Here is a 22,727-nt window from a genome sequence, read left to right as displayed (position 1 = left end):
CAATCATGTTTCTGACCAATTGTTTTAAGGAAATAAAGATCCTTAAGATCTTTATTTTAAGGGTCCACAAAATCACCCATATTAATATATAGCAGCTTTATCTATAATGTCAAAATAGAGACAACCCAAATGTCCTTCGGCAGGTGAAATGAGCTGGGTCACATATGCACTACAGATGATACTGAACAGTACATGTAGCAGCAACTCGGGAAGCTCTCAAGGGTACTGTGCAAAGTGTGCTCGTGCTTGCACGCATTTGCATGCACAAAGCTGATTTCAGATCAGATACTATGCAATTCCATTGTTACAACATTCTAGAAATGACAAGACATGACAAGGTGGAGAACAAGTGAGGAGTTGCCAGGTGTGGAGGAGAGGAAGCGCATGGTAGCCCTCGAAGTGATGGGATAGTTCTGCATGACTCTGGTGTGATCTGAATCTGTACATGGATAAAATAATTCAGAGCTGCACATACCCAGACAGGCGCATTGGAAAACTGCTGAGGTCTGGATAAGGAGGCCAATATCAGCTTCTTGATTTCGTTCTATAATTTTGAACCTATGCAGCCGAGCCGCATCCCTAGCTGTGCTAAAATCCTCATAGAAACTGGAATATGATGTGTTTACATAAACTTAAGCACATCTTTTCACCACGAAAGTTTTTAAAAAGTTAGTTCTGAGATCTGTGTGAATGTGGTCTTCAGCCTACTCGGTGTTACAGGCACCGCCTCCTCTGCTTCTCCCTCTGTCTCTTCCTGCTTCTCCTTTCTCCTCAACTTCCCTTTCTTTCTTCTTGTCTGTCTCTCCTATGCATTCTTAGCTAGCCTTGGGATTTTGTTCTTATTCAGAGGGATGCATGACTTGAGGGTATGGGGAAAATGCTTGTGAAAGCTAGCTTTAAGCTTGTTCTTACGTTGAAGAGGAAGTGTTTTGGGTGGATGGAAACCACTGTAAATAGACCTCTCACTCTCGAGCGAGTTTGAAGTGCTCAGATGCTTTCTGCTTTCATGGGTCAGCACAGGGACAACGTTCGTCCATCTTAAGAGAACCATTAACCAGGCACCATGCCTCTCAGGAGATGCTGAGGCTAGCCAGCTCTTCACCTTCCCAGTGTGATCTAGGCCAGCTTCCTAAGAGACTTCTGTAATCAGGATGCCCGAAGAAGTCACCTTTACTTCCAAACTGAACCTTGAATCACGTAAGTTTGGTCCCTGCACAAGCAAGAACTTCTAGTTATATCTGGCTTTAGTTTATTCCCACAAGAGATAGACAGTGGTGTAGTCAAAGCAAATAAAGGAGGATCGCAGTAACTGACATGGTTTGAGATGAGTTCAGAATCTGAGGGAACTTGGGCTTGTTGAGGAATCTTCCAAATCTCAAGTTGGGGTGGGGGTGTTGTGGAAGTTGCTGTTTTTTTTTTTTTCTATTTTTTTTCTCATTGCTCAACACTCCACCTTGGGAAACCCCAAGAGATGCCATTAATACAGATTCCTCCTCTGGCCCCTTTGACACACTTGCTTTTGAAGGACCTGGAAGAGAAAGCTCTTTGTATGTGGTCAGAATAAACTCATTGTACACCCAGACAATTAACTCCTCAATGGACTTGCCAGCCCCTTCAAAGGGCCAGGCCTGCTTCCCTGGATCTCTTGGGCTCTATTCAGTCCCTTAAGCGCACCAATGTTTTGGGGTTTTTATTTTGTTTTGTTTGTTATTCTGAAAAGTCTTTCCTTGAGAATAGTCAGAGCGGATCAACATTGTCTTCAGCCCAGCATTTATCTCCCCTCGCCAGCGAATGTCAATCAGAAATCAAAAAGCCAAACAGAGGAGGCTTTGAACAGTGTCATCGGGGGTCGAAGTGACTTCCAGCTGTCTGTGCGTGGGCCAGGCCTTCTCGCAGGGGAGGAATTGTGCTGTCACACACACCCACTGTCTTTATAGGCTCCCAGAGCCCATGCAGGGGCTGCACCTGCAAGGACAAGGCGTGAGTGGGGGCTGGGCAACCTTGGAAGGCCAAAGGCAGTGGCTCTGGGGCTGGGCAGTTTCCAAAGCTGCTCGCTGCCTCTGAGGCCTGGCTTGTGCTGTGCTGGAACTAGCTTCTCCTTTCATCTGCCTAATGGCTTCCTCCTTCCTGGCTGATGGTGCAGGTGGGAGGCGGGAAGCCACCTGCCAGAAACTGAGCACTGTAAAATAGGATCCTGGGATTGTGATTGCTGGTTCTAACTTACCCTGGAAGAATTCTCTTGTTTGCCTTATTTGTCTGTTTATTTTTATTTTCTAATTTGTATTTTTTCTTCCTCCCTATAAGAAAAAATATGCTTGAAACCCTCCTCTGTTTGAAACACTGTTTCCTCTATCTCTGTCTCTCTCTCTCTCCTTAGTTTGGAAGTCATTTTGAAATCAAGGAGAAATAAAAATCTATTTGAGCTCAAAAAAAAAAAAAAAAAAAGAAAAGAAAGAAAGAAAAGAAAAGAAAAAAAAAGAAATCAAGCAGAACAAGCTCCAGGCATAAAATTATCACGTACATAAGTAAACAGAGATTTAGATATGTATCTTTAAAATATATGAGTGAGTTCTCTCCCTCTCCAATTTAACCACTGCTCCAATGACCTAGCTGCTGCCACTGGGTGCTTTTTTCTGCTAGTGACTCTGACATCCCCTCATTTTGGCTCAAAGAGCTTTTATTGAAATGTAACAAGAAAAACAAACAAACACCCCACTCGTTCTAAATGTAAAAATCTAGTGAATTTAGCAAATTCCTAGAGTCACTCAAACATTACCAGAGACAATTTCCATAGCTTCCCTGCATGGGCAGTTTTTATAGTTTATAACCCTTCCCAGCCTCGGACTCAGCATCCATGGAGCTGCTTGCCTTCTCGATGCACGGACTTTTGTACATCTGTGCTGTCTAAATGTGTCCTACCATAGGCAGGGGTTACAGCTTGCCTTCCATCGATTATGTTTTCAAAGGTCATCAGGTGTATATTTTCGTGTTTTAGTATTTATTCCTTTCTAGTGCTGAATAGTGTCCCTTTAAATGGGCGTATCATAATTTGTATGCTTACTGGTTGATAAACATTTGGATTGCTTAAAACTTTGAGACTTTTTGGGTCAGTAAGATGGCTCAGTGGGTCGCCGGGCTTTGCTGCCAAATCTGCAACCCATGTTCAATCCCTGGAACTCACACGGTAGAAGGAGGGAACAGACTCCCATAAGTTGTCCTGTGACTTCTACTCGGCATCATGGCATACATGTGCCTTCCTCTTCCAATAAATACATACATACATATGAAAATCCAAATTAAAAGCTTCTATATTTGCTGTATTTGAGTAATGCTACTACAATTGTGTACATGTCTTTCCTAGAGCATTTCTCTTTCATAGATTCCCAGGAGTGGAATTTGGGCCTTGAAATTTTAATTGGTGTTCATTTTTTTTAAAAAAAAAAATTGCCAAATCATTCTTCAAAGTGGCTGCCCAGTTGTATATTTCCACCAATGGTGAACAAAGGGTTCCATTTTCTCCACTTCCTTGCCAACACTTGTTATTTTCTGTCTTCTATTTTAGCCTTTCCTGTGGGTACTTAGTGGTATCTTTTGGGGTCTTTGGGTTTGTTTGTTTGAGACAGGAATTTGTTGTGTAGCCCTAACTGATCTGAAACTCACTATGTAGCACAGGCTGGTCTTGAATGTGTAGTAATTCTTCTACCTTTGCTTTACAAATGCTGGGATTACAAGTAAGTACCTTCATTGTGTTTATTTGTACCTCCTAATGATAAATGACATTGCACATGATTAGTGTGTTAATTATCCTCTCTGTGTCTTTGGTGTATATGTGTGTACATGTGTGTATGTACATGTATATATGTGTATACATGTGTGTACATGTATGTATGTGTGTGTATGTGTGTGCGTACGTGTGTGTGTGTGAAATGCTTATTAAAATATTCTGCCAAGGTTTAAAATAAAGTTGTCATGTTATTGAACTGTAAGGTTTATCTAATTTAAAAACTTTGATAGGATCTTAATTTCACAAATCCAGTCTTAAAAGCAAGGAATTCAAATAAGAATGTTAGTACGCATGGAACCGAATAACTCCTGTAACAGTAGTTTAGGGTTGTTCACACCCACAGAGCGCCAGTGTCCTGACGCCTAGTAGGCGGGCCTCTTTCATGTGTAACAGATGATACAGCTGCCTAGACAGAGTGAGGGGTTTAGGTTAGGCCATGTACGGATGTCAACAAGGTCCCCCTAGGGATCTGGAAGCCAAGGGCACACGCAGAAATCCAGGGCCCAGTGTGGGGCCTGGTGCTTCTCCAAGGATTGCCAGTAAGCAGAACGGCTGTGGACCTTGGACCCACGCCTTGAACCTATGTTTATTAAAAAAGAAAAACAAAATGAAAACCTGTGCTTATTTGGTGGGTCAGAAACCAGGTGTCCAGGTGCCCGGAGATGATGGTTGGAAGGTTCTGTTGGATTTGGCGTGGCTTCCTGGCTTTGGGGTGTGCTGGCACCTAGACTTTTCTCACTCCATAAAGCTTTCCGTGGGGGCCTCTCTGCACATAGCAGCTGTGCCTCTTCACCCTCAGTGACCCTACCCAGCAGGAAGACTCAGTCCCCTGCCTCAGCTTCATGCTCAGCGGGCTTCTGTGCCGAGGTCTGAGGTTCCCCGGGAAGCCCTCCCTTGTTCTCCGCAGACCTTCTCTGCCGATGGCTAGACCAGGCTCTCATCTGGATGCCAGGAGAAGGAGGCAGGCTATTTTTAGCTATCTTGCTCCAGACAGAGAGCTAGCTCTCATGTAGACTTTTTAATGTCTACATCAAATGTAAAATATCGCATACCCTGTTGGATCTGGACACTCACTGTTGACTTCTGACCTCTTGCTCTTCCTTTGTTAGCTCTCGAGGCTCCTAAAGTGGAGCCACCCTGCATGGAGGGCTGAGTATGCTGTGCTGAACTAGTCACACTGAATGCTGCGTCTGGCAGAAGTGACCAGACCAAATGTTACGGCGGCTTCCAGGGGTCGCCACTCAGTGGCTTGTTGAATTCGATGGAAGGAGGTGTTACTAGAGTTGGGGGAAGTGGTGCTATTTAAAAAAAAAATGACATTGTGTAGCTCTGTTTGGTGCTTATTCCCCCTCAAAGACTTCTAGATCAGCTTACATGGTTTGATTTAGAAAGATGCACATTAGGGAATCCAGTTTGAGGCAAATACGATATTCAGTGTGTTTAAGTACTGAAGCCCCTTTCTTCTCTGTCTCATTTCTTGGGATGGTTGTCAGATAGTCTGGGTTTTCCTTGGCCCCAGTGAGAGTTGGGTCTTGGTGTCAGCACAGGACAGTGATACCAGGGTCAGGTGTCACTCACAGGACGGTCAGATTGCTGGCCTCAGCCTCTAGGGAGGGTGTGGGTCTCCAAGGGTTGACACCAGTGAGAGATCTGAATTATTCTCTCCCTCCCTTCTCTGATAAGATACAGGGATGGAGGGGGGAATCAGGGAAGACACAAGGGGGTGGGACACTTATTACTGGTGGTCTGATTGGTGTCTCATGGATTATCTGAGAGCCAGGGTTCTCTATAAATAGTTAATGCCCAGAGAACATAGCACATAGTGTTCCATTCTAAATGATCTCTGGGGGGTCTTGGTAGGAGAACAATGTGGTGTAATCATCAAACTGTCTGAAACAATAGTGCTCAACCTTTCTCTTCCCCTGAGGGAGAAAACAAAGAAAATCTCTAAACTAGTCTCGAGATAGACAAGATAACCCCCTTTTTCTCTACTGGGAGTGGGTGGGTGGGTGGAACAGTGGCTTCTTGGGGACTGAGAAAAATGTACTCTTTTTACATGTATAGTACAAATGGGTGTACACAGCACAAGATTTATTATCTTCTATCCACTAACATTTTCTTAGGAGGTGATTGGAGAAAATGGTCTAAAAATACTCCTTCAATGGGCAATAATGAAAACGGTTGCAAAACACGTCTCTAAGGCCGAGGGTTTTGGGGCTTTGATGAAAGCATAGTCCTGGCAGGTAAATAAACAAAGTCTACACTAACTCCTGACACATGGAAGTTCCTCTTGCTCTGCAGAAAGAGCTGCCCAGGGTACTGAGTGATAAGCACTGGGCCACTGCTACTGGGAGCATCCCACTCCCATCATTGGTGATAGAAACGTCAAAGGGAGGCCTGGGTGATCTCAGCAATTTCCTGTGTTGTTTCCCTTCCCGTTCGCTGACCTGCTGCTGGGAATTTCAGCGTGTGCTGCTTCACAGTGTAAATGTTCACTGGACGGCCCTTGACCCTCTAGTGTGCAGGAGAGAGCAATGCTTTCCAGCACCTCTATTTAAGGCAAGGATGGAGAGGCAACTAGGAGCCTGGAAGAGAGTAGTGCTCTGGTCTAAGCTTTTTAGCCAGGGCTCTTAGGGAAAGGTTCTAAACAGCTTGTCTTGTGCCAGAGGATGGGAATTGAAGGGGAGACACCAGGCTCTCAGGCCATAGGGCCGCCAGTGTCAGCCTGCCTAGACAAAGCTCAGGCTGCTGGCTGTAGGAAAGTCTTCCCACCCTACTCTGTTGTGGGGTGAGGAAGGCTGGAAGAGTCCTACAGAATCCTTAGCTTAGACAGGGACCTCCATTGCCGTGAGTCCCAACTCCTTGTGAGTCCCCAGGATGAGCACACACCTGGATTTGCTTTATCGCATCTCTCTCTGGCTCTGCTTCTCTCTTGGCCTCTTCCTTCTTCCTCTTCCTTTTTCTTTGACCTTGTACAAACCCCAACCAGTCAACAGTTCTGGAGAGTAGATAGCATTTACCTCAATAATGGTAGTCTCTTTTCGTTTCTTTTTAACTCTCAATTCAGATGATGGCTCTAAGCCCACACCCACGATGGAGACCCAGCCTGTATTCGACGGCGATGGTAAGACATCATTTTCCTTTCCATTTTATATGTTTGTTTAACTCTCACTATTATTTTTTTCTTTTTTTTTTCATTTCAGAATTGGGTAAGATATTAGCTTTACATGTTTGTTTGAGTTTCCATTATTATTATTTTTTTATTGTAATTTTTTCCCCCAGTATAAGTTGGTTTGTCCCAACCTTTTAAAAAATGTGGAGCCTCCAAGTGACTAGTGCATAGTCTTTACTTCTGGAACAGTCCTCTGTTCTTCCCAGGCTTCCTGCCTGTAGCCCAATGTCCAACAAAAACATGGTTTAGACAGACCCTCAAAGCTGCCAAGACCAGGGAGTCATAATGAGAATGGCTGGCAAGGGCAGTCAGTCTTCGGGAGCACGTGACTCAGAACTTAGAACTGCCCACTCTGTGCCTGGGCTGGAGGTGGTGTAAGATGGAGGTATAGGAATGTCTTCCTCCCACTACGACCACTAGAGAGCTTCATGAACCAAGCTCTAGGTCCTGGTCCTAGAACTAAGTACCGTGATAGACGCTTGAGGAAGAAAGAGTTGGCCTTGTTCTGGGAAAAGCTGGGAAGACACGGGACTTGAGCTTGCAAGCAGAAAGGAGGAATCGGGGTATTCCAGACAGCAAGGACTGGCCACGAACAAGGAAGGAGGGAAAGGTGATGTAGGTATGGGCCACCGTTAGGGAAGTAGGAGAAAGAGATTGGCAAGTGGACCCGGCTGGGTGAGGGCACAGGGATTTGGGGAGTTGCACTAAGACATTTGGGAGAAACATTCTAGGTGAAGGGCGATAGTGGGTGGTTGCCAAATGAAGGCCGGGAGTCCCTGGAGGCAAGGCCAGTGAATTGGAGGTGCTGGGGTGCAGAAGCCTGGCCCATGTTCTTCAGGGAGTTTACCCAGTGCTCCAGATTCCTGTGACAGGAACAGGAAGCTTGGCAGAATAAGGTTTTCAGAAAGTGTGACAATGAAGTTCAGCCTTCAGTGTACAACTTATGGCAAGATTTCAGCAGCGCTCAGCGGAGCGTATCTGGGGCACGGGAGAGTAGAATGGAGAAATGAGACAAGACCATGCCATGGCAGCATGGCTAGGGATGCGCCTAGGGTGGGCTCAGCTCCGTGAGAATTGAAAGGTGAGATCAGAATCCGCAAACATCCCCCGTCACTAGAAAACCTGAGCCTTAGGGTGGAGGATGCAAATCTGGGAAGACCATCTTGCTGCTGTCATTGAAGATCTGGTTGCCACATGGTACGTTCAGGATCAGGATTTCCACATTCTCAGTCTGCTTGGTGACCCTGGTACTGAGAGCCTGCAGGCACCCTGGGGCTCCCTATATGAAGGTGCTTGCTGTGTGCTCAGCTTGACTGTGAGAAGGGGTTGGAGTATGTGTGAGACTCCTCTCTCCCTACACGAAGCTGAAGCCCAGCGGGCTGAATCTGCCCTGCTTCAGCTGTTTCCTCTAAAATGGTCTCTGCGGTGTGTTTGGCATCCGTTTGTTGATTTATCCCCTTTAAATCTTCTCCCAGGGAAGCAGCTGAGAGGGACTTGGCTTGGCCCGTGTTCCTCACCTCCTGGGATAATATTTTTATTCCTTGATGGAGTGGCGTGGTGCCTCTGAATTCTGACTACTCTGTGTCCCAGCACAGGATGCCCTGGTTGTCTCTTAAAAGCTGGTGGCGAGAAGCGCTTCCGTCACAAGGAAGAGAGTGTGTTGGCACTGGGATGAGGTTGATGTGCCAAGAGGGAGATAGTTAAACTTTGATGCATAGGCCTCTAAGAAGCTTGTTCAAGTCTGGGTTACACTCCGTGTTGCTTACTTCTCTCTCTATGTATGCACACACTTTTTTTTCTCTCTCTCTCTCTTTTTTTTTCTAGAAATCACAGCTCCCACCCTATGGATTAAGCACTTGGTAATCAAAGACTCCAAATTGAATAACACCAATGTAAGAAATTCAGGTAAATAATCTTCCTTCGATTATGTATGTGTTCAACTCCTGGTCCCTGGGTGCCCCATGACTACTCCTCATGTGGGTTTGTTTTCTTTTCTGCTTCCTTCCTTCCCCTCTCTCTCATCTGCCTTCCCTTTTCCTTCCTCCCCTCTCTCTCTTCTTCCTCCTCTTCCTCTTCCTCTGACTCCTTTTCTGAGACAAAGTCTCATTATTTAGCTAAAACCGATATTAAACTAGTGATTTTTTCACCCAACCTCCTCCCAGCGCTCAGCTGGGGTGGTGTCACTCTGCCCAGCTTTATAGTGTGGTTTGGGACAACTTGTATCTTCTTCATTTTCTGCAGCTATAAAATAAGGAATCTGATGAGTTCGTCTCTTCCAGCTTTTATTTTCGTCTTTTATCATAGCCAGGGTCAACTTTTATGAGTAGTTGATCTGTTTGGATGACAAATTTTGTCATGATGTTTTTAGTATTTTGATTGACTTTCTAAATGCCACACAGGAGAATTTGAAAGGAGCAGGCTGGGCATACAAAAGTTGGGCTTCAAGCTTCAACAGACTTAATTCCTCTGTTTTGAGGCGTTCAAGCTGCTTACAGTCATGGCCTTCCTGTTTTGATGTTCTGAGGTCTCAGGAATGATCAGGGTTTTGGCACTGACTTAGCAGAGAGGTGATGACTTAGGAAGAGCGATCACATTCGTAGGATTTACTTGAAACATGATTTGCCACCAACAAAGATCAAACCCAACCAAGTTCACTGGCCATCGGTCAAGACTTATTTATTTATTTCACCAACAGAAAATATCCTAGCAGTCCAGAGCTGAGGTATTGTCGGGGAGGAGCATTCTTTTGCTTAAGCCATCATAATGAGAACTAGCTAGCACTTGGCATAATTTATGGGCTTGGCTGAGTCTAACTTAGCCATATCCTTCCTTTATTAGTGTCAAGGACTACGGACAAAGGATTCCTGCCTTTGAAGGGGCAGGCAGGGCTGTCCTTGGCTCCTCTAGTCTACTGCTGTACCAGCTCTGTACTATAGGTGGCAGTATGGAGACCAGAGTTCAGGGAAGGAGACAAAGAGGAGAATGGTGGGCTGGTCAGTGTTTCTCCATGTGATTGGCTTACTATTTGATGTAAGATGGAGGTGTAGGATGAGATGGTGACATAAAAGAGGCCCTGTGAATGGCTTTGGGCAAGATAGAATAGTCAGCAGTTAAAGCACAGGCTTTGGAATTAGCAAAATCTAGGTATAGCACACAGAGAGTGACTCTAGCCAGATAAATTCCCTGGACCTTAGTTCTTACCTGTAGGGCGGGACATGGTTTGTCTCTCAAAAGGCTCACCACGTTAATGCCTGTATGTTTTTTTGACTGTTGCCGGGCTAGATGATGAATTGTTAGGTGCATGCATTTATTACTGTTAACATTGATGATGGCACTGCCATGAGGCTTTTTGGTGGTGCTATGCATGCTATGACCCAGTGGATGCTATGTAGGTATTTTCCCACTGACATATATCTGTATCTCTTGATTTTGGGGATAGCGCCTTGATATATAGTCCAGGGTAGCCTGGAACTCAGTCTTCTTGCCTCAACTTCCTGAGTGCTAAGATTACAGATGTGTGCCACCATACTTAACCAATTGACAGTGCTTATTGTGGTTAGACTGGAGGAAGCAAGGGACACATGTCCTTCTGAAGTGTGTTCTCTGAGTGTATTAAAATGATAGCGTCGAGTTCTGATTGTGACCCCTACTGGTTTATGTAGTTTTCTGTTGTACGATCATAGGGTCATGTTGAGAAATTGTTTCTAGGCAAGTACAACTATCTTCCTCTTGTTGTAGTGGCCTGGCCTCCTTTATTTCCCATAGTTGGTGACTCTATAAGGTTAGTATATAGAACAGGATAGTTGCTGGAGAGTTAGTTGCTCTTTAGAGGAGACACATCAAGGAAAATGACTAGGCTTTGGTTTCAGTAATCACTTAACAGATTATAATATTCTCTGTCATTATCACCTGGCCATACTGACTAATACCTGTCAATCTTATTGATGGATTCAGATATAAAAGACATGGTTCTGCAAGAGTATTTAGCAGATAGATAACAAATGGCCACCTGGCTATTTGTACAAATAAAGTTTTATTGGGATACAGCTACACTGCTGTTCTAGACCATTTTCACCCACGAGACCAGGCTTGAATAGCCACCCCAGAGCCTGGATGGCCTGCAAAGCCTAAGATATTTACTTTATGATCTTCCACAGAGAACATTTTCTGGCCCCTGGTATCCACAGTTGAATGTGGCATTTGAGTGGGAGGTACATGCCTAGGGTTGTCTTACTCAAGGTTTTTGGCCCCTTCATAGAGCAAGCAGACGTAGGAGCTGTGACTCCTGAGGAGTTTCCTGAGGAGTTTCTTGATGCTTCAGGTAAGCCTGTACCGTCCTAGGAAGTCCTGGAACTGCTCACAAGGTGCATCATCTCACAGGGACCATTCTCAAGCTTGACCATCCTGTTCCGGGGTATGCGATCGCAACTCATTGCCAAGGAGGCATCATAAGGTCCAGATTTTCAGGCAGTGGAGTAGGGTATCTTTCACACACCAGCCACATACTGGTCGGATCACGGGCTTTGGAATCAGGTGGACGTGCACATCTGGTTTCCCAGACTGACCTTCCTTACCTTGGAAAGCCAATCAGCTTCTCCAAGTCTTGCTTTCCTTATATATAAAACTAAGTTATTGCCCTTCTGGATTTTGTGAGGCTTCAATTTTAGACTTGCAATTCTGGGCACATGGGTTTACCATAAGTGATTTAAAAGCAAAACAAAGTGAAGGAAGCTGCTTTGGTGGAGTGTTTGCTTGTCCTGTGCTCCCCATCCTCCCATGTTGGAACATTCAATTAATGAGGCAGACATCCTTTGATGGACTTGCATGTGGTCCATGGCTTTAGGTGAGGACTGGAGCCTTAGGGTTATGCACCTGAGACCATTTTTCACTAAAGTTTGATGGAGGATTCTGGATTCAGATGAACTTCAGATCATGCTTGGGGAGGTTGGAGTCAGACTCTGTGAAGTACGCCTGGGTGAGAGCTCATCTTCTCAGCCTTCTCCCAGAAGGGGAAAAAAGGCAATTCCAGTTTCTTTTACACCCCAAACATCCTTTTTTCACACTCAGACCCTGTGACGCCAGGTTTGTTTTCTGGCCTGGGGACTGTTGATGTTGGAAAGGTTCCACTGGGCGCCTGAAAGTTGTGCAATAACATGACACACACGCCTGAAGACGTATCCAGTCTTCTCCCCTCTTAGAGGTTCTGGCTCTTTCTGGAAAGCTCTGCCGTGTGTTTGTATGGCTGCTGTGGCCTTTTGAGTCCTTGGCAAGTTTGGCATATCCCCATTTGTCTTTCTGATCCTCTCTTCCTTGACCACCTCCCTCATGCCTCACCTCCCAAGTGTCCGCAGCTCCAGGAATCCTTTCCGTATCTGGGAGGATGATGTTCCTAGCCAGCTAACACCCCAGACCTTGGGAGCATCGTGTCCTAGAAGAGGGCTGGCCAGAGCTTCTGATGCTTTTTCAAGGAAATGTGAACTCCTGCTGAGTTTTTTTTTCATCCAGAGTTTGGTATCATGACATTTCTTAAAATACTCGACATTTAAAATATGTTCAAGTCATTTCTATTTATAGAAGAAGGTAAAGCAATAAGACAAATAGCAAGAATTGGCCTTCATCAAACCCTTTTCACCCCCCTAGGTCTAAGCTGACTATATGAAAATAATTTATAAGTTTATTAATCTTTTTTGTCTCTTTATGATTTCTGTCTTTTTGTTTCTCTATTACAAAACACTGTGCTTCCTCTCCTGAGAAAGTGCTGTCTCTCAGGAACTGGGGTCATGGATGTGGCCACCATGCTCGCTATGGCCATGGCAATGTGCCAGGGCTGCAATGTTTCCTTTTTTTAAAGATTTATTTATTATGTATATAGTGTTCAGCTTCCATGTGTCCCTGCAGGCCAGAAGAGGGCACCAGATCTCATTACAGATGGTTGTGAGCCACCATGTGGTAGCTGGGAATTGAACTCAGGACCTCAGGAAGAGCAGTCAGTGCTCTTAACCTCTGAGCTATCTCTCCAGCCCCGCAATGCAATGTTTCCTTTTGTCCTGGAAGCCCAGGCTAGTGATCATAGCCTCTGGTTTTGTCTCTACATCCATATCTTTTCATTTTCTTGCTTCTTGTCTTTCTTGTAAAACTCTTTCCTGATGTGATCAGGGCAGCCAGAACCGGCCCCATGAGTTAAATTCTAAAGCCTTTCCTCTCTTGCGTCCATGATCGGCATTCATCTGTGGATGAAGCAGTTTATGGTCACTCTGTTCCAAGAAGACAGAGCTGCCAGTGAGGACTCAAAATGGAAACATGGTTCTTTGACATTTTTCAATAAAACAAGATTCTCATTTCTTCTTGCATGAGAATATCTGTCTGTGTTTGCTCAAGGTGCGTTCACACGTCAGGTAGGCCAGTTGACAGTATTCTTGCCCTTACTCATTTGGGCAACGTTTTTCTTGTAGCTGGCTTCTGGGCCTCTGGCTACAGTTGAGATTGCTTTTCCACCCAGGACGTTTCTGCTGGGAGAGCTGCTATGACTGGGGTTTGGGGTCACGGAGGCAATGGCACCTCCTGACTGGATCCCCGCCCCCACAAGTCTATACTCTTTGCCCAACTGGAAACCGTGGGCTGATGTAATGACCTGAGGCTGGAAAAATAAACAGCTTGCAAGGAAACCAGTGGTAGCTGTTGTAAGCAAATACCCCACAGCCACCTGGAATCTCACACATGACGTGATCGGGAGGAAGAATGAGTAATCTACCAGCATTCGCAATGGGAATGGGCCTGGGCTTGTGTGCATTTAAAATATCTATATAAAAACACATCCCGTTACTGGCCTTCTTGCTGTCTGCCCTTTGGGGTCATGAAGATGCTTTGGTCAATCATGGGCAATAGGGTTGAGATGAGGAAGGGGTAGATGGTCTTTCCCAGGGCTTTCCCTTGGCAACAACGGCTTTGCCCTTTCTCTACTGTTTTCCTTTGTGGCGAGGAAAGGTGATTATCACTGGGGGCCTGAGAGCCAGGTCTATGGTCCAGTTTGACCTTGCTTTCATATTGGCTTTCTCGGTTATGTTACTCTGTCACCTCACTGTCTGTTTCTTGTAGTGTTGGAATGGGAAGCGTGTAGTCACAGGATTCAGTCTTTGGGACTCCCCCTACTAGCAAAAGTTTTGTTTCTAGAAATGAATTTATATGCAATTTGATGTTCGAAAACAAAAACCATGTCCCAATATTTTCCTTTTGTCCTCAGTTGTAAATAAGCCGCAATCAAAGAGCTTGCTTGGGTATTGTAATTGGTTTCCTCCCAGTTTCTGAAAGTCAGCGATGGCTTTGGCTTTAGTCCGAGACTCTTCATTATGTGTCTGTGAAATGACTGTGTAGGAAATCGGGCTGTGCAGTTTATCAACACACGCATGCAATATTAGTATTTTGGGAGGAGGAAGAATAAAGATATACTTAATTTTTATAAATTAAAAAAAACCCTCTTTCATCCTCCCCTCCCCTCGTCTGTACTCCTTTCTTCCTCTCTTGCTTCAACTTGAATTTTCTATAATTTAATCCTTCTAGCACAGAGTGTGCAGGTCAGAGTCAGTGAAACTACCAAAAGAAACTGGGAAGGGACAGGCCACCACTTCTTGGTACTTGTCACTGCAGAACAGCTGTGAAGGATTTCTTAGTACCTTTGGAGGAAAGGGCGTTTCTCCTGGCTTTGTGGATGAGTCCATGGAGGTGGGGAGTGAGTTGGTGACGCTTTAGGAGGAAGTTGAGAAAAAAGATGTTTATGTGCTAAATTGGGGCAGTCCGTCCCAGAAGAAATAGACTCTACCCATTTCCCCTCCCCAAGAGCTTAGTATCTGTCTGTGTGGGAAGTGGGTGTTTACCACTTCAGACCATGGTGAGCCATGCATGGCCATTTTAGGTTCTTCAGAGGATCTATTTACACAGGCTGGTTGTACTGTTTTCTTATATCTCCTTACTCATGACTATTCTGCCTAAGAGCCTGTTTATCCCTGGGGGTAGGGCTGCTCCAAGTCAGCCCTGGGGATGTGGGATGTTAGTTCTGCCTGAAGGTGGAACTTTGGAGGCACAGCAAGCTTGCTGTGCTTTGTGGGCCACATAAGAGTCTCTCAAGAAGTATGAGGTACGAGGGACAGGCTGAAGACTCCAAGCATGCTTACCCTTGACTCAACCCTTCCAGGCGTTCAACTTCCAGTGATTTAGGCAGCTAGGTCTGGATTAGCCTCCACAGTATAGGAAGGTGTGCCTGTTCTGACTGAACTGTGTGGGCTATTAGAGGAAGAAGCGCCTGAGAAGCTTCCAGTACCACCACTGACTTTGCAATGAGGAAACAGGAGTCCAGCTAACCGAGGGCTTGTGCAGGGCTCTCGGTCTGTCAGCAGCGGTGATGCACTAAGACCTGAGAGGGTGGGAGAGCAACACAATGAGCATTTAAGGAAAGGGTGTACCAAAGGCAGGGCCGGTGATGCGCTCCTCTCTAGTAGGAGATGAATGCTTTGTCAGGGATGTTGCTTTGGAGGATGTTATTATAAAAAGCAGACAGATTCTTTAAGATATCTAAATATAGTTAGATAGAGACATAAATTTCCTCTGTAGGTTGTGTACCCCCTTATTGCATGGACCAGGGCAGACTGCTCTCATAACCTGATCCTTAGCCAGCCATTACAGGCCAGTTGAGGAGCCAAGCTGAACACAGGCATAAGATGAGGTGTACCCCAGATGTGATGATAAGGTGTACCCCAGATGTGATGGAGGGCACTACCGCCTTAGACCAGTTAGTTAAAACAGCACCACCCCTTTCACCTTACTGTGGCGCCAGGTTAAATGTCGTACGTGTATTTTGTGGCGGTAGGTATCTGAATCTAGGCCTCGATCATGCTGAGTAAGCCCCACGCCACTTAGCTACAGCTTGTCTCACATATTAGTACATCTTTTCTTTATATGCACCTTGTGGGGCACAGGTAGGGGCTACTCTACTTTTACAGGTGAGGAACCTGGGACTCTGAGACTGTCCAAGGTCAAGAGCCATGTGGGGGAAGCCAAAAGGTCTGTCCTCTTGACCGCTGTGCTATACTGCCTCTATACTGACTGCTGGCGACATCTATGAAGGCTTCCACTACCTCAGTCCCTAGGGTGAAGTGCACTGGAGTTGGAGCGGTGGACACTTACTGTTGCTTCAGCCACAGGGCCCTGGAGGCCCAGGTCTCCACTGACCCCGCCTTTGGCTCCTGGAGCATTCCGTCTGAATGTCCCAAGTTCCTTCTGACTTTGGGAAACAGCCATCCCAACTTATCCCTCTGGGGTAGAGCTGACTGAAGGTGACCCTTTGTTAACCAGTTGGCCCATCAGGGGTCTTCCCGAGCATGCTCCAAAGTCCCTCCCAAGGTAGGAATGAGGATGAGGGATGATGCTATCTTTTATTTTCATTCTGTTTTGTGGCAGATTATGCAGAAAGAGGATTTTTTTTTAAAGATAGGGATGAGGAAATCTATTGCAACAGAAGAGGTGACTTTCTTAAGTTTATGCAAATTCGGTTTCTGATACCCCCACCTCTATCCGTTCTGGTCTGAAGAACCAGATGCTGATTTTATTCTGTTAGTAGGTGACTTTTGCTTTTCCTGTGCCCCAGCTGGGCCTGTCTTCTGGGTGTTTGCATTCCTTAGTCGATTTTCAATCCTGGGAGCAGTGGCTCTGTGGAATCTCCCTCTCTGTGGGGTTCTCAAAACCACACGGATGACTCCAAGTCACAGGATATGGAGAGCTGGGAATTGACTGTGACCAAGTGGCCCTCGCTGACAGAGGTGGTGGAAAACTCATGGTGAGATGGCAGGCCAACTTGGCAAATGGTGCTTGGAAAAATTATCCTCTGAGGGGCACTTAGCCCCTCCTGTGAAAAAATTGCAAAGTCCCCAGTGAGGCGATAACCTATTCACATAATTGGCTTGAAGCCATAGGTGCCAAAACCCCACATGGCTGAATAAACAGAAAGAGTGTCTCAGTGATGTTCCATAAATCATTCCTAAAGATTATGACTCCAGCAGGGCCCTCCCCTCAGCCCCACACCCCCAGTCCCCACCCCAGCCCCTTCAACAGTGAAGTCAGCCCCTGAAAACCCTGGGCCCACCTTTCTGTCCTCCTGCTGTCCCACTCTCCACCAAATCCTCAGGTGGTCCCAGCACCAGACACCCACGTGTTGTCAGACCTGGAGAGACCTGCGGTGGGAGCCGCGCACCATTCCTTCCGCCCCTGGAATTTCATCTCGCTATTTAGAAAGGTTGTTTTAAGTGTACGGTTTGTTATTGTGGGTCATTGGTCAGCATTTCATTCATTTTTGATAAGAGGCGAGATGGGCGGGAGGTATTTGAAGAGGTTTCAAGGTCGTTGTCGTCGACACAAGGCCAGTGTTTTCCTTAATATTCTTGGCCCTGTGAAACGATTCCTTTTGCAATGAAACATAAGCAGGCTCCTCTCATTTTCTCAGGCTGAATCACCCTTTATTGATGTTTATCCCCATAAGAAATTTAGTCTCGATGGTCTGAGGGTTGAGCGTAGCTTTTCCCAGGATGAGTTGGGGTCAGAGATTCTTGTTCCAGCCCCTGCAGTCTCATATAGAACAGGCTGGCATTTATTCCGCTGTGGGTGGGCCCCATCTCTGGAGCACTGGCTAGAATAAAATTCTTAGACTAAATATCCTTCATGGATTCCTTCTCTGTCAGAGTTTGTGGTTTTCTGGGTGAGGAGTGACCCAGAGTGGTGGGCAGGAAGGATATGATGGAGACCTGGTCCTTAAGCACTTACAGTTGGTGGGGTCACAGTACCATGGGTAAGGGGCACAGAAACTTAGCAGGAGCCATGCTGTGCCTTAGCCTCCTTCCAGGGAAGAGCCCTCAGAGAAAGCTTCAGGGATGAATGGAGGAAGACCTCGAATGAGGATCGCCCGACTCATCTTGGTTAGCTCTTCCTGATTCATCACATGTTCTGGCCTTCTCAGGGACTAATGTGATATCAGACTAAGGTACAAATATATCCATTTAATAGCCTAGGTTCACATATGTCCCCAGCACTTCTTTTTAACCTCCTCCTGAGCCCCAGACCTTTTTTTGTCACCCAGAATCTTGCATTGGGTCTTCCTCTCAAGGACATTGTCCCGAGCCTTGCTAGTATCCTGCTGTCTTTCATTGCCTGTCTCAAGGAAGAGAAGCAATTCTGTCAGGATGGCCAAAGTAGCTCCTTAAATAACCACTAGGTTTTTATCAGGAGAGACCACATCCTTGACCAGGGCACCCATCCAGTCTACAGATTTTGTTTGAGATATGAAATAGGATTTATTACATAGCCTAGCCTAGCTTCAAACTTCCCATCTTTCTGCCTTAGCTACCCTGTTCCCTCTACCACTGCTTTGTGGTGGAATTACAGATGCAAGCCACCACATCAGGCTCATGACTCCTCCCTTCTTCTCTATGTAGTACATCTTTCTTGAAGTCCTTATGATGCTCCTTTCGGTACATCCGTTTGTCTGGGCAGCCTGACCCTGTTGTCTGGCCCAACACTATTGAGCCGTTGTGACATGAGCATCCACAGTTGGTTTTGGTTAGAGCAGATTATTCTGCATAATGTGGGTCAGCCTCATGTGGTCAGTTCCAAGATTTAAGTGAAGAGATTGGAGTTTGCTGAAAAAGAAAAAAGGTAGAGGAAGAGGAGAAGCAGGAGGAGGAGGAGGAGGAGGAGAAGCAGGAGGAAGAGGAGGAGGAGGAAGAAGAGGAAGAGGAAGAAGAAGAAGAAGAAGAAGAAGAAGAAGAAGAAGAAGAAGAAGAAGAAGAAGAAGAAGAAGAAGAAGAAGACAACGATGATGATAACAGCCTGGAGACTGCCATGTGAAAGCCCTGCTTTTGTGTCCTACAACTGTGGGCATTAGCTATTGATCTTGGTCCAAAATTGTCTCATCTTGTGTACCTGCATTTCTACCTGACTGATTTGCCTATGTATTTTAGATTTTCTGTATCCTTAGTTCATGAACCTAGTCCTTAAAAATCTTCCTCTCATTGTGTGTGTGTGTGTAGAACCTTGAGTGTTACAGTCCCTCTGCCTCCTCTCCATCTACTTTCTCCGCCATGAAATCCATTTTCTCTCTCACCATAAAGCTCACAGTAAGATCTGCCCACTGGTCACTGATGACTTGACTCAAAGGTGTAGAAGTGTTGGTTACCCAGGAGACTCAGCTTCCTCTTCCCTTCCTCCTCTCAGATCTTTCTTCTCTGGAAGTCAATAGCCTGAAAGCAAGACCAGCCCAAATCCTGCAATGTTTGTTTGTTGTCCATTTTTGCTTTTAAAAATATATGTAAAAATAAAGAAAAGACAAAGAAGGAGAGTCCTGGAAGAGAGGATAAACTCTGGGCTCCAGTGACTACTGGGGATTAGCTGAGACTTGGTCTCATTCATGCTCTCCTCTGCTCCTAATTACCTTGGGCAATCATGAGACACAGACCTGAGCCAGTCCTAGCAGACAGAGATGTCCTCTACGCAGATCCCAACTTAGCTGACACACAAAGACCTGGGCTCTGGGCCCATAGACAGGGTTGACAGTCATCTAGCTCATGCTGGCCTTTCCAGGCCTGTCTCCAGCTTTGCTCGCTGCTGTTCTCTGCTGGTCCCATTCTTTCCCATACCATGTGACCTGGGAGAGACACACTATGTGTCTTCTGATGGCAAGGCCTGGACTTAGAGCCTTCCAAACATGAGATGCTTTTCCATTGTGTTTCTTCTTGAGGTTCCGTTGCTGGATGGAGGGTGACTGAGCTCTCGCTGCTCAGCACTATCTCGGGAGCAGGTTTGGGAAGGGCTGTGTGGAAGTGTCCAAGTGAGTGTGGTTCCATCCCCTTGTTCCCTCTTCTCTGGTTTGCGTTTTATCTTCCAGGCATATATGGGCAGCCCTTGCCCATTCTCATAGTTACTGGGTCATACCTTTGTTTCTTATCTCTGTTTCCCAATTTTCCTAAGCATAGATGAGGCATTTCAGAACAGTGTGCATCTGAGTCAGCAGAGCACCTTGATCCATGAGTTAGTGTTGCTGAAGGGACCCTTGAAGTCAATCCCGGCTTGCATTCTGTAAGCCAACCTCTGAGATAACTCATAGAGGTGGGTGGTAACCCTCATTTGGGAGGTGACTGAGAAGGGGAGAGGGTAGCCCCAAGGATGGAGTCCTTCTGAGTCCTCAGATATGTAGCGAGTCTACTTTGGACTTACTAATTAGTGTTTGTATCACTTTCAGGCTTGCAGGGGCTATGAGAAGCCCCCTGGCATAAGGTGACAAAGAATTAAGCAGGTCTAGCTAGATACTTGGTACCCATTGTTAAATAACAAGCTATCCCAAACCTACTAGTGCAACAGAAAAATGACTTGTTCTTGCCAGTGTGTCTGCAGTTGACAGAGTGGCTGTCTCACAAGTTTTACATGAACTTGGCTCCTCAGCTCATCCAAGGGGAGGACCAATGGGGTGGGAACATCCAAACTGACCTCAGCCATGTGTGCTAGCAGGCTGTGCTATTTCCCTTTTCCTCTTGTGTGGCCTCTGCTCCTCCAGGAGGCTAGAGTAGCCCTTAGGGCTCATTGACAGTGAAAGCAGAAGCCACAGGACCTTCAAAGGCCTGGCTTACTTCTCCACCATCACCACACTGTTCTCCTGTGTGTTAGAACCAGTCAGCTAGAGCCCACGTGGACTGGCCAGCGCAAGAGCACAGAGACACAACCGTCAGAGACAGTGATCCTGGAGTGTGAAGTCAAAGAAAAGTATAGAACAGAATAAAGCTTGGGTTCGCCTGTAGCCATGGAAGATGTCACTGTAGGGAGGTACAGAACACAGCTGGGCTGGGCTGGAATTCTACCTCTGTCTCCTCCTAACTCTGATTATTATTATTATTTAGATAGAGCTTTGTGTATCTTAGGCTTGTCTTCTGGTCTTTCAGAGTGCTGAGATTGCAGGAGTGCACCATCATGCCCAGTTTCTGGAGTGCTAGGGGTCAAACCCAGGGCTTCTGGCATGCCAGGCAAGCATTGTACCGACTGAGCCACAGCCTCGGGCCCCTAATTCATAATCTTGATAATTTAGCCAGACTGTGTCTCTGATGTTAGTACCTACCTTCAAAGATTGGAAGCAGTGCAAATTGATTTAATACTAATAGAACTCCCGCCGCCAATCTCACACTTACTAAGTACTCAAATGTTTTCTCTTTCACTTGCTGTATAGATCTATAATGGTGGGTGAGTTACGCATTTGGTTTTCGGTTTTCTAGTTCTGAGACAAAGAGACAGAAATCCTGAGGGCCAGACTTCATGAGCTTAGGTTGAAAGGGTATGATCGCTCAGAGGGAGGGGTGTGTGTGTGTGAACACATTTGCCCTTGAATGGAGCTCTTGGAGAGTCTGCCAGGTGCCTGTCCTGGAGGAACCTGGGTCAAAACAAGTGTGTTCTCACTAAGAGCAGGTGGCTAAGGCTAGCAAGGTGGACTGGATTGTCTGCCATCCTCCAGGACAGTCCAGGTCTCCCATCTTGGAGTGAACTTGAGGAAAATGTGTGCTCTCCAGAGTTTGTTTTCTTCTTGTTTACGAAGCTGGGGTCATAATAGTGCCCAACATGGGTGGGCTAGGAGGTCAAAGTCCTCCTTCTGCTGGCTGGTACATTTCATCCAAGGAATATTTGCTGGCGTCATTAGTTCCAAAAAGCCATTTAAGAGATCTCTTTTTTTCCTTTCTGGAGGACATATTACCTATTTTTTCACAAATGGTCGGTGCTGTGTGTGTGTGTGTACATACTCATATGGGCGTGGGGGTGAGGTATTCATGTATATACCTCAGTGCGAAGGCAAGTGGCCAAAGTCAGCTGTCCTCCTGGGTGACTCTCTGCCTTAGTATTATTATTTTCTTTGAGACAATGTCTCTCATTGAACATGGTGCTTGCCTGAGATGACTGGCCAATGAGCTCCAGGGATCCTCCTGGATCTGCCCCTGTCCCACCCACTGGTGGAACTGTAGAATTGTGGTGTCCATGCCGGGCTTTTTATATGGGTGATGGGGATTTGAACAGAAGTCTTCATAATTGTTGGTAGGCATTTTACCTACCAAACCATTGCCCTGGAATTGCTGTGTTTTCCTTACATGGCATCCAGACTTTCAGAGTGGATGTTAAAGCGATAAATCCTATATTTAGTCTCTTTAATTCCACACTAATTTGTATTTTTATAGATTTAAGAGCTTCCCTTTTTATGATTTAATTATCTATAGGTGTTCATAGAAGTTGACAGTAAACCTTTAAGAGTTTCCAGAACTCCATCCATGGGGTCTGCCCTTCTTCCCGCCTAGCTCTTGTCCCGACTTCCTCCAGGTTTCAGGCCCGCTGGTGTGAAGTTAGGTTCATCACAGCTGCCGTGGAAGGGGGGAGGAGTTCCTCCTCTTCCCCTTTGCATATTGCTATCGTCTGATTTATGGCTGGAGAGGCTGGCCTTAGAGAGTCTTGATTTAAAGCCCCTGTCAGAGGTCGTTACAAGAACGTGGTGCCCGTAAAAGCTGTTTTCCTTTGCCTTTGTTTCCTGGTCAGCTCTTTCATGGCATGAAATACGAGGTAGGAAAATGAGGCTACCAAATTGGAGCTGGGAGAGCTCTCCCAAGGCTCTGGTGTAATCCCCTTGAAGTTGTGTTGGTGTTTGCCTGACAAGATCTAAGGAAGGTGGAGGCGTTACGTTTGGGGGCCATATGGTTTGTACAGATTTTA

The 22,727-nt window shown here is 45.9% G+C and overlaps 1 protein-coding gene across 2 annotated transcripts in view; it reads left to right on the top strand.

The window, feature by feature from the left end:
* The window catches only part of Smoc1 (SPARC related modular calcium binding 1), a 155,509-nt gene that overhangs the window by 114,535 nt on the left and 18,247 nt on the right, over positions 1 to 22,727 (top strand). Inside the window, exons 6-7 of one of the 2 annotated variants that reach the window (XM_038337263.1) lie at positions 6,852 to 6,908; positions 8,781 to 8,861. In XM_038337263.1, the coding sequence (XP_038193191.1) occupies positions 6,852 to 6,908; positions 8,781 to 8,861 (138 nt within the window). Of the gene's footprint in view, positions 1 to 6,818; positions 6,909 to 8,780; positions 8,862 to 22,727 lie in introns of both variants that reach the window. The other variant, XM_038337262.1, reaches the window with a different exon arrangement.

The sequence above is a fragment of the Arvicola amphibius genome, chromosome 7, assembly GCF_903992535.2.
Source record: "Arvicola amphibius chromosome 7, mArvAmp1.2, whole genome shotgun sequence".
In the NCBI taxonomy this organism is placed as follows: domain Eukaryota; kingdom Metazoa; phylum Chordata; class Mammalia; order Rodentia; family Cricetidae; genus Arvicola; species Arvicola amphibius.
The sequence above is the reverse complement of the archived record's forward strand: the minus strand, read 5'-3'. Positions and strand labels throughout refer to the sequence as shown.